General features: G+C 42.1%; 1 protein-coding gene across 6 annotated transcripts in view; it reads right to left on the reverse strand.

Annotated features, from left to right (window-relative positions):
• The window catches only part of LOC122626813 (mucin-17), a 74,443-nt gene that overhangs the window by 12,166 nt on the left and 49,631 nt on the right, over positions 1–12,646 (reverse strand). For 3 of the 6 annotated variants that reach the window (XM_043807213.1, XM_043807212.1, XM_043807215.1), the window contains one exon: positions 9,227–9,391. In XM_043807213.1, coding sequence (XP_043663148.1) covers positions 9,227–9,391 — 165 coding nt within the window. Of the gene's footprint in view, positions 1–801; positions 968–4,634; positions 5,767–9,226; positions 9,392–9,487; positions 9,687–12,646 lie in introns of those variants that run through there. The other 3 variants (XM_043807216.1, XM_043807214.1, XM_043807217.1) reach the window with 3 other exon arrangements.

Consider the following 12,646-nt stretch of genomic DNA (forward strand, 5'->3'; position numbering starts at 1 on the left):
GAATGCAAATAATAACCAAAGTCCCACGATAGAAGAGACGGCAGGAAAAAGCTTCATGACTGGAAAGCAAATGAGTAAGTCAAAGAAATTGGCATTCAAATGGTTTGAATAGTGGAATACCCTAGGCAGTTATTAAAAGATAATTCATTAATAAAATGATGTGACACTTTGTTAATACAAAATTTGAATATAAATTCGTATACCCACTTACTGTTTTCAAATTTTCATCTTCTGTTTTTGCTACAGGGTAGAAGTAATTGTTTATGCCAAATTCATGTTTGTGCCGTGGCCAAAGTTCTAGGCCAGACATCAAAATGTGTACATATGCTATTTGGTTTCAGTTGTGTTGCTTTTAATATTTGACGGCCTTTCATATTTATTTTGCACAACATTTATTTTGCTGATATACAAGCATAAAGTGCATTGCAAAATGGATGAATGAGAAAAACGGAAATTGCGACGCAATTTGGAAAATATCAACAAATCTAACGAACATATTTTCATTAAATTTTATAGCGACCATTTTATAATTGTCCTTCTGTTTTCTATAAGGAAAATTTAATAATCTCGTTCTATTTAAATTGGGCATTTAATATAGAGATAATTAAACGCAGAACGCATTGGTTATTTAAATTGCCAGCTGTTATTTTGGATTTATTTCCCAGGAGTAGATTTTGGAAACCATTTTAACAGTTTCACATATTTTAAAAGGCAATTTAGTTTCAGGCGCATGATGCTTTCCTCAATTTAAGCTAAATTAAAGCATTCCCTTATCAATTTGAAATCCCTGGACCGGCTTACCGCCAATTCCCTCGTCCTCATAATCGCAGTGCACAAACAAATCTGCGTTGCCAGCTCCATCGGATCCACCACATCCATCGGATGCACCACATCCATTGGCTGCACCACCTCCAGCGGATCCATCTCCACCCACATTGCAGAGGGCCATCATGCTGCTTCCGCTCTATTTGCCTTAATTCCGCACTGGGATTTCAATTAATGAACACAGAGCTGCCATGGCGAATGGATCGATTTTAATTGGCGACACTCGGGGACCTCGTTAATGAGGCCGAACCCTTTGACTGGGATTTCCAGGCACTGTTTTCACCGCATTCACATTTTCCACTTCCGATTCCCCATGCTCGGCGTACGCACGACATATAAAAAATATTAACCGCCGGTGAAAATTGTGATTAATCGAACAACGACGATGGGCGACACGATAGCGCAAACTTCTAAGCATAAACTGTTAGTGAGTTTAATTCAAACGAAAGAGGCGCGCTTTTCTCGTTGTCGTTGTGTCTTCGTTGTTCATCGTCGATCTTCGTTGTTTGCCGTTGCTAATCGTTCGGCACGTAGTTGTTGCTAATTTGGGGCTGATTTCACCATGTGGTGGATTATGGGATCCCACAAATGGCGCACAAGTACACAGCGGGAAAACTCGAACGCCAATTTGAACTTAGGAAACTGTTTCACTCTCGCGAAGGAAAATTGTAGTAAGAATAGTTAAAATAATATTATCAGAAATATACATTTAATGAAATTAAATAAAATATTTAACTTTTCCTTGCTTATTTTTCTAGTGTACATCATGTACGCCTTGCATTAATGAACAAAAATCATCCATAATTAAAAGAGACACAAAACCAAGCTGTGACGTCAGCCAAAATGAGGAGTGAATTATTATCATACTCGATGAATGGAGAGCTCTGCTCTGGTGACAAAAGCAGTTGAGGATGGCGCAGTGCATCACTGGGGGTCACGTAATTGCCATAGCAGGCGCCCAAAACGACCGGGCCACGCGGCGTATGAGCAATGCTTAATTAATTTTTGTTCGTTTCGCTTACAGAAGCCAAAAGACTGGGCGACTGGACGACTGCTGGCTAATTAATGACCCAATATAAATCAAAATTTAATGCCGCAAAATCATGGCAGCTGCTGTTGTTGTTCCACAAAAGAAGCGTGGGCGGCGGTTCACGCAATAAGTTAAATACGTTAAGTAAAAGCATGGCCCAGTGAACTTGTCAACAAGTGTTAATTGCACTGCCATCGGCAGACACAGCGTACACAGAGCGAAAAGCCCGGCACTTTGCACGTCGCTCTGCGCGTAATTCAATAGAAAAGTCGCTGGCATAGTTTATTATCTAGGGTCTCTGTTCGCATTTATTTGGCCCGCCGACTGCCGAGCCATTCGCAAAGCACTGCGACGCGACAAATTGGCCAGAGAATCAACTGGAAATGAGGGGAATGACAGAACGGCGTGATGGGGAAAGACTTTGGATGGGGAACACGAAGTTATTAAATTATCCACGCACAAATTTCAAATTATAACGCGCAAATGGAAGTTGGGCAGCGTGGCGAATCGCTGGAAATTTTTGCGAAACTAGAAAAACCATAAAGTGTGTGTTAGAAAATCACCATTATAAAGCCATTAAGTATTTAATTAATAAATGTGTTAATCGCTTTCAAAGTAAAGGAGAAACATCTTTAATGGACTAAATGGCTAACTGAATGTGTGTGGCAGACAATTCCTTCTAGGGGAAGTGCACTTTACCTACATTCAAACTTATTGCAATCTAGTAATCCCCTTTTAATTGTCCCCCAAACCCATTTCATATCGATTAGTGTGGGAACCTAAGTGTTTAAAAAAAAAGCTGCAACAGGCGCATGGCCTTAATTATAGCGGCTATCGGGGCAATCTTGGCCAGAAGAAAGGCAAGTTCAATGCTTATCTGTGGCAATTAAATGGCATTGCGCATACGCCCCGTGGTCGCCGCTTGACAACTTGGCCACTGGCCAAAAATCGAGACCGAAAGCCATGGATCAATCAAGTGGCGGTCTCTTTCTCCCCGGACCCTCCCATCTCCACTCGCCACTCACCCCTTGCCACCGCCAGTGGCAACAATTTGTTGCGCTCCGTTGGCCAGAAGCCGCCACTTGGATGCAGACTTCTTTGGTTTTGTTTCTGCCTGCACTTGACTCCATTAAAGAAGGCATGTGGTCACAGTTTGGTAGCGCCAAAAAGCGCAACCACACCGTTAATGAGCGCAGCAGCTATGATTTAATTGCCCTGCCTTGCGGCATCATTCACTCCGTCCGCCATCTCTTTTCGATTTATTAATTCACTTCGGGCAATGAAAACATTTAAAAGCCCAGGGAAAACGGACCATAAACCATTCGCAGTTTGGCAGGCACTGTAAACAGAGGCGTATAACAGTGGAGCCTCTCTGCGAGGAACTGCGCATGTCCTGGCGCTGCGGCTGTCATATATCTCATACACAATGAGTGTCAGTGTGTCACACAACAAACACACAAGCGAAAAAGTACATTATGCAATTTTTATGCTGAGCCAGGCGACAGAGAGAGAAAGTTTTGGATACTTTTTTGTTTTGTTGGGGTAGCTCGTCGCCGATGAGTCATCATCATCATCAACGGGGTAGTTAGTCGGGGTTTCTTGAGATACCAGCAAATAACTGGCTGTATAATCAGAGACATCTAAGTAGGCGCCTTCTAAAAAATCAATACTGGTCCATGGCCAAGAAGAGGAATCAACCGGTCAGCTTGCGGTTTTTACATTTCTTGTTGCGCCTTCGGATGGCGAGACATGCGCAGAGTATCCCTCAATGTTTTCGTGTAAAAGTGTTAGCAAACATAAATACTAAATGGCCCCGCCGAGCCTTGCCAATCAGTTAGGGTATCACAAATGGCATCACATTTGCAGAACTAAGGGTAGCCTATAGAGCCAAGAAATGACAGCGAAAGTATTGAACAACAAAAACAGACAGTAGACTATGAAATTTTAAAGAGATATGCAATGCACTTCTATTATGCAAAGTACAATAGCAATAAGGATATCAATACCTAACGATCGTTTACCCAAAAAGCCATCAAAACTTTTGTCAAATCACCTATTTGCCTTGGTGATCTCACTTTGCGTCAACATTCAAACCAAATAAATGACTTGGCACATGAAAAAGGAAAAACTCCAGCAATTAAGATGTTATTTCTTACTCATGTGGCGTTTATTTTTAGCGCTTCAGCCAAAGGCGAAGTTTCATAATTGAGCCAAAATAATGAAATGGCAAAAACATCAAAAATCGCATTTGCCAAGCTGTACATAATAACCAAAAAACGAAGTGTTGAAGAAGAGTATTAGACAAAAGTAAATTAGGAGCAAAAACACCAAATGACTGGAGTGGAAATGATTGTAACGCCTCGCTTGGCATTAGCCAAGAACATGAGACTGTTCATACCCTGTAACTAAGATAGTTTCTGATGCCGTTAGACTTCCTCTTCTTCTTGCTCTGGGTTGTGGGTCATGCCCAAGCAATTTTCGAATTATACAATGCGATTCGCTGGGTTTCGTGTAGCCCAGCTCAAAGATCTCGCGTCTCATCTTTCACTCGCTTGTTAGCCAAATAGCCGACGGCCAAAAAACACAACAATTCCCCATTGTTTTCTTAGTAAGGGAGGAGGAGAAGAAGAACTAAATGGGTCACTCTGAATTTGAATCTGATTCTGAATCTGCTGCAGGCAATTAACAATTGGGTACAGATAGTGATATCTGGTATCTATGTTTCTTTGTGCACTGCAGATGGCCCCAGTATGGGAATTGATTTTTTCCACCTACTCACCGCCGCTGCGTTTCTTCTCGGCCAGCGAGGATTTCTGTTTGCGTGGCATGCGAAAGGAGTTCCACAGGAAGGAGCTGGATGGCGTCGAGGATGTCAGCGAGGACTTGATGGCCTTTTTGCTGTACGAGCGGAAGATGTCCAGTTCACTGCTGCCGGACGAGGATGCCGAGGAAGTCATGGATTTGGAGCTGGTCGTGGGTATCCGCGATGTCTTGGCCATGTTGTTGTGGTTATGCGTGCTGCTGTTGTTGTTCAAAAGTTTGTTTTGCCCACCGCCATCGGAGGCATGCCCCTTGGTCACTCCTCCTCCTCCTTTGACACCGCCACCTCCGCCGTTGTTGCCTGCGCCTCCATCTGCGCATCCGATTCCCGAATATATCTTTCCATACTTGACGTCCGGCGGCGAGTGGTGGTAATCCTTGAAGCCGTACTTCTTGGCCTGCACATTTTTGTGATTTTTCAACATTTGCTGGAACTCTTTCCAATCCGCGACCGTTGGCAATGGGTACGTGGACGTGGACGCGTCCTTGTTGGCATTCAGACTTTGTGAGGAGCCGTACAAAAGTGACACAAACTCGTTGAGACCCATTTTCTGGAGCATGCGCCTTGGGCCTCCCAGTGGCTCTCAAACTGCGCGCCGCTTGCACTGTTATACACAGTTGTGTGCTACGTTCTTCTTTCGTTACTAGCTGTTATCGCCACTGGTAATACACTGCGCGAATAAAAGACGTCCGCTGGTCTCGGAGTTCGTCGCGCAACTGAAGTTTATCCGCACAACGATCGCTCTCTCGATCTCGCTGTCGACGCAAACGTCGCTGCTTTCAATCGCCGGCTTTAACTTGGACTTGGTCTTCTGCGATTTCGTGTTCAACCAACTCCACAATCCAACTTCAATTTCAACTCGAACTTCCAGCGACTTTGCAGCGACTGTATGGCAAAAGCTGGCCACCAAAGTTATGTTGGCTCACATAAAGTCACAAAGTCCGCAAAATAAAAACGTAAATCAGCACATTTGACGAAAGATCCAATTTGAATTTCAAAAACGCTTTGAAACTAGAATATCAGATATGATGACAAAAACAAATTTTGTTGAAACGTATTTCAATATTTCGAATTTCAAGCGTCCCGCACGTCCCGCACGACCCAACTGCCATTTGCAAATGACATTGATGTGATTTCAAATTTCAAAAACCACATCGATTGCCTTGACATATCCAATCGAAAGTTACCGCGCCCCTTTCACTACTATCAATGAGATGTAGTAGCATATCAACCTTAAACCTTTTTGCGGCGAATGTAATTAAACATATATATTTTTTGTGTGTTTTTTGTATACATTGTCGCCATGACTTTCGCGTCACAGTTGGGCCAACAGCAAAAGTAGTTTTTCGACCGAGTGTATGCAAAATATAAAATACATAGAGAAGTGGAGAAAACTTTATAATGATTACGGATGGTAAGAACAGCGGCTCATTAAGAGCCACGCTCCAGTTAGAAGCTCGAGGGCTATAAACTTGATCAGGTTTGCAGAGATCAAGCTGGGATAATTATGAAGCGAGAGGAAAGCTTTTCTATTGAATAGAATTAACCAACATCAACATGACCCGGATTCAGCCAACATTCCAACCCAAATAGACGCCACAGAAAATTGATTTAACAAGGAAATACACGCCATGATGTGTGCCGGATATTGAATATTGTTATCCAAAACCCGAAAGTTTCAGATTAATAGGAATTCGGGGACTTACATAAGCCCGGCAACAATTGTTGAATCGAAGAAAGCCAACTCTCATTGCATTGCTTGCGAAATTTGGCGAACTGTTTAAAATGTATATGCCCATAAATATCGCGATCAAAATTTATGCATAACTACCGCAAAGCGCAGTTCTCACGCCAAAATACTCGTATATATATTATTCAAAGGCGAAATTACTCAAGCCCTAAGAGCTCCCAACAATTTATGCAATATTTGGCTTCGGTTTTAGTCAACTTTTGTGTGCAAATTATAAAGCCCACGAAGTGCGCAGAAGAAATCCCCATCTTCTCTACTTGCATAAATTTGTCATGCGAATTGAGTTTGTGAAACTCCGGCCGACAGTTCAATATATTTTTGTGGGTTAATTTTTGTTTGTTTTTATAGGGAATTATGTTGGAAAGCACCCTTTACTGCTGGCATGGAATATTCGTACTAATTGGGGCGACGACATTTCAATTACTTTATTTTATCCGCCGACTAAAGAGACCACCAGTGGTGCAATCTGCTAAATGAGCCTAGCTCTTTGCTTGCAAATCTTTCGGCTTTTGAAAGCTATCCATGTGTGGGCCCGAAATGAATTGCAAATTGTTGGGGAAACACTAGCGTACTCAATACCAACAGTAGTAATAGGTTTTCATATGTAGCTGGGTATATTTTGCGCATTGGTTACGCATGGCAGAAACCCGGCGAAGAAAAGTAAAAGTATTTCCAAACAAAAGGCACGAAAAAAGAGCAACGCAGAAATACTGGAAAGGTGCGTGTTGCTTGGTGTTTGATTTCTTGTGAAGAGCGGCTGCGGCGGCCATTAACTTTTTTCAGCCAGTGTACATCAGCAATTTGCCATTGCAAAATGCAAAACAGTTAATAGATTGCGATGTTGTCTTTCTCGAAGCGTGCCATCGCAGCTGGCTTAAAAACGCTTGACAATCAATCGGGGAAGAGCGTGAAAAGTGGCCATAAAGAAAAGCCCACGATAGCGGCGACACCGCTGAAATCAATGAACTTGATGTGTGTAGGCCATAAATCAGAGTGAAAACAAGCGTTTGGCCACACAAAGCCAGAGACACACACCCGTAAGCCGAAAGCAAACCAACCAAAAAGAGTTTTAAATGCTTTTGTTTATTCTATACCCTATCAAAAATAATTATAGCTGCTTGTGAGTTGGAATTTTGTGTAGGAAAGTTAGGCTCAGGTGTGTAAAGGTTAGCAACTATATATTATAAAATCCTCTTCGATTTCATTACTATTTCTACAAACCAACCGGGCAGAAGAGCATTCAGATATCATCGCCGCCTCGTCGGCAGCTTTCCCAATGTCTACTTCACATGCGGGCCGCAATCACGCACAATCAAAATTAAATGACAACTTAATTGATCGCTCCCCCAAAGTGGATGGTGTGAAAGCAATAAATAAAATTCGACAAACTAGTCGAACTCGGCGCCAAAACAGATGTGGGTGAAAACTGATTGCTTCGAGCTCGAGACTGGGCTAATATTCCCACAGAACGGGGCGCATTACAGGGGCAGAGTGGTCGCATTATGCCATTTAACAAACAATTTAACTTCAAATAAGCCAAAACGATGCAGTGGCTCACGAGTTGAAGGGGGTGAAGTGGTGTGGGGGGGTCACTGGAGTGTGCACCAACGCCCAGTATGAAAAACAAGAACAAAACGCGAGGCGGCCACAACTCGCTGAACATCAAAGCAAATTTCGTTGGAGGGGCACAGCACAGCACAAGTGAACGCAAAGCGGCATAAACAAGTTGTGACATTTGTGCGCAGAGCGAAAGAGGGGAAATTCTCTCAGTGTGTGTGTGGGCCTGGGCCATAAGGTAGAACCACCTGCCAAGTGGGGGTCATGCACACGATTATGTAAGCACACAATACACACACATATGCATACACATACATGTGGGAAAACTTGGCCATTAAATTCACTGGCTTACTCAACTGCTGAACGGGCAGCAGATAAAGACCACAGCCAAGAAGTTCTGCCACTACAATTGAATGGAATGGGCAAACTCATAAACCAGTAGTATCTTTTAAAATACAATTCTTTTGGGGGAATTCTTATCATTTGAATTTGTAAACAAAGCTAACATAATTACTACCTGGAAATTGGTATTGAGCTGTTTTCTCCTCGCTATTTACTAGTTTCTCCGAATCGAAGAAGAGCGAAATTAGTTAAACAAGTCGTATAGACGAATCCTATTCAGATAATCACCGCCTATTAGTGGCATTCTGCCCAACCTCAATGCAAAGCATTTCCAAGCATATAAATATTTCATTTGCTTATAAGCGAACGACGAACCCACAGCCAAGTGCTAACTTTGCCATTGAAATCATTTAGAGAGGCGTGCCACGCATTTGACACCACAAAATAAGGCAAGATAGAACTACTTATATGTACATATATATACGTACATATAGTATAACTAATGTGGCGCAGAAGCTCAGTTCGTAATCCCCGAATGGCTAATTAGCCGCCTTAATATTAATTACAAAAGTTACCCAACTTTTGAGCACAAAAACTGTCCCCAGGAGAGCATTTTGCAATGGACCAGCAAACTTTGTTCATCGACCATTCATTGTGTGCCAATGTAACAAATTTTTTTGGCCAGACAAAAAACTTTGGCGGCACGTTCAGATAAAAATTAATTTGATTTGAAGTAAACTTGAAACTGAATTTCGTATGCTTTCACTTCGAGTCGTTCGTGTGGCCAAAAGGGAAATAGGAAATAAATAATGGGGTTACAATTGGAGTTGCTCCAATTTCGATTTCCCTTCGCGCGGCTAATTAACCTATTCGAAATCTTTTATTTGCTGTTGACACTTACCCTCGGAAGCGCCGACAATTGAGGGGCTTTTGATAATCGCGGTGGATGATTTAGGTTTTGCCGATTGTTGCAGCTTGTTTGTGGTTCCCGATTTGGTGGCCGCCACTCCTTTGATGGGTGTTGCAAGTGCTGCCGGGCTGGCCAAAGTGCCATTTAGGCGTTTATCTGCAATGAATGGGTGAAAAATCGTTGGTAAATGGGTAATCAGATTAATCGCATGTAAATAACGCGGCATACTTTCGGGCAGCGGAATAAACTCACTTTTCAACTCGTCGTTCTCATCGCTTTGTATATTTTTATCTGCACTACTCAATGAATTTTTACTGCCAAAATGCTTTCGAATAAACCTACGTAAACCCATATTTCCATGCCACTCCGAGCAGCCTGTCACATTCGAAGTATGATAAAATAATATAAAAACGCAGATCCAAAATATGTATTTTTTTAAGGTGGAATTAGAAAGATCTCTGAATGTTTGTATGAAATATTTCGATAGCGTTTCTTTTAGTTTGATACTATTCATTGAGCCTACTTAATTCAACTATTATGATAAAAATCCCGCTTTCCGGCTATCAATGCACTTGAACGCTCAAGTGGCAGGGAGCGCAGAAAAGGCCAGAATCTGCATCTGCAACTGAATCCGAGTCTGAATTCGGCTGGGGGAAATAGCGATCCCGAGTCGCTGGCCGCCCAGCATGTCATAATTTGACCAAATTAATGAAATCAAAAGAAAACCAGTTTGCATTTCCAGGTTGCAGTGCTCGTGCGTTTCTTTTTGCTGCAACACAAGGTGCAAAACAGGGAAAGAATGCCAAAACAGAAACACCTGTTTTTGGAGTGCTGTAAAAAAGGCAGGTGCGTGCAGCAAGCAGTGCAAGAAAGCAGTTCACGTGTTGCCGGACGAGAGAGCGCAACATGTTGCGTAGTTTTAGTTTTTTTGCGATTAAAAATAATCTGCAGTAAGCGCACAAAAATGAAATAAGTATTCAAAGAGATCTTGATATATGGTTATATTTTTATGTTATATCTTATGCGTCGAAATGTGGCTAAGCCACTGTAGGCAAGCAGTCAAATGTTGCTAAGGATCTCTCTTAATTCGAAATCCAATTAGCAACTCTCTTAGGTATGCAACTCTTACTTTAGCTTTAACTCTTTAGCTTCTATAGTTTCTCTTGGGCAATACAGGTTTCCTTGAATAATTAGCATAATTTGCTGCTTTTGTTCTGTTTATTTTCTTGTACGGATAGTTACTGTCCACCAACTGACCTCACGACCACTTCCACTAGGGAATTCGAATACGTATGTATCTCCAGCTCGTGCTGAAAAATCTTTTTAGCCCGGTTGTCACCGCTTCGGCTTCAATGCTAACCGCAAAAACAAAAAGGCAGGAAAAACAAAAGGCAAAACAAACCAGCGCCAGAAGCCATAAATGGCTAGTACAAGTCTAGAAAAAACCGGGCACAAGTACAAACAATGGAATTGTGCAGGCCGAAAAAAGAGTTTACAATGCCACGAATGTCAATGTCAGACGAGAGTTCTGAACTCCATTGGAGCTACCGCCCATGATGCACCACCATTACCACTACAAAAGCCACATCACATCTTTCAATGGGTTAATTCGCGGGTAAACCTCAACCGGATCTCTTTCAACAGTTTTGTATAAAACTCAGGTGCGTGGGCAGCTAATCTGAACGATACAAAGAGGTGCGAAAGTGCCGACGACACAATCGATCTTGCGCAATTATGCCAATAATCATTTCTTTACTGGTTTCCATTTCTTTGGGCCAACCGGCAGACGTGGGTTAAATGCAGTGCAGTGTGGGCTTTAAAACCATCACGTTTGCCCCATCGAGTTGCCTGTCCAGTGAATACCGAATAGTTATTCGATTATGGGCCATCCAATTAGCTGGAATGGGTGTGTTAATAGAACTCCTGCTTATCAGCGGCGATAGTGAAAGAACCCAGGCGAGGTGAAAGAACCCAGGCCACGTTTTGGTTTTGGTTGATAAACCATTTGAAATAGACTAACGACAAGTGGTTTTAGCTTAGAATCAGGGTATCACTTATATGTTTTTCTTTTGATTAATCTTCAGAGGCATTAATTGCACGAGATTGCATGTTGGCAAAATAAATTTTAATTAGTACAAGAAATTCCAGCTGAGAGCACAAAATCAAGCTCGTTTTTCCCCATTGAATATGCAAAACACGTTTCCCCATCGTTTTTCATGCTTTTCTGCTTGTGAAAATGCTGCGATAAGCATGTGCACTCTGGAAATTCCTACTGGACAATGTGATCACCGGGGAATCGGAATATCGAAGATCGGGACAAAAGAAGTCATTTTAAATTAGAGCGACTCTTTCGCCAGTTACTTTATAAATAGAATCCAACGGAGGGGCGGCATTCTCTTAGCGATTTCATTTCCAGCCCTGCGACATTTCAAGCAATTTAGCAACATCTCGGCAGGCGAACACAATGAATTTCCCTATTAAGGCTAATTTATGCAGGCCTGCAAAAATTTGCATGACCCGGACACGAACGTAAACAAAATAATGGAACCCGCACAAAGTCAGGCGAAACCTTAAAAAATAAATAAAATAATTGGAGTGCAAAACTACCACTAAAACTCTGGGGAGTAAACTCTTCCATTAAATTCCTACTAATTCTTTAAAACAATTATGGCAGATCTATGAATTATTGAGTTTAAGCTTTGGTTGCACCAGTTTTGTATCAGCAAAAAATCGAAAGTTATGGGGTCATCGAAATTCGAATACAATGAAGCATGTATCATTTTTTACAAAATATACATATATATAATGGAGGCCCCTTTTGCCTTTCGAAATGCGTTAATTGAGCATGTGGCAAAAATGATTTAATTAGCTTCTCCGCAGACGTGATGATTTCTATCAACGCAGCACTTAAAAATTCCTCAAGATTTATGTTAGGATAATACCGAATAATTTGAGAAACTCTCAAGAAATTGTAGCTTTTGCTTTGTTTCGTCTTATTTTTTTCCAGCATCTGAACATCTCAACAAAATCAATGAAGCAATCAGTAACTCCAGGCGAAGCAATTACCACATTCATTCCAACTTGATGGGGGACTCAGGATGACTCACAGCGAGTGAGTCAACGGAGCCGAATTTGCGCAGAATTCACAGGCACATATGGTATACTTGGCCAGGAGTTTGGGACCAAGTTGCCTTGAAGGAGCCTTTAGACAAAGTGTCACCTCAGCAGCTGCTGCTCAACTGCAGCTGGCACAGATTTTTCCCAGTTTTCCCCCTAGCTCAATACATCTACATCCAACTGTGGGAATGGAGCGCTAAATTGTTTTTCCCAACTCCAACTGGAAGCCAAACACACGCCCTCAATTGAATTATAGCGACTTCATCGCTGCCTGGTCCAGTCAAGATACGACAC

The sequence above is a fragment of the Drosophila teissieri genome, chromosome 2L (genome assembly GCF_016746235.2).
Source record: "Drosophila teissieri strain GT53w chromosome 2L, Prin_Dtei_1.1, whole genome shotgun sequence".
Lineage (NCBI taxonomy): Eukaryota > Metazoa > Arthropoda > Insecta > Diptera > Drosophilidae > Drosophila > Drosophila teissieri.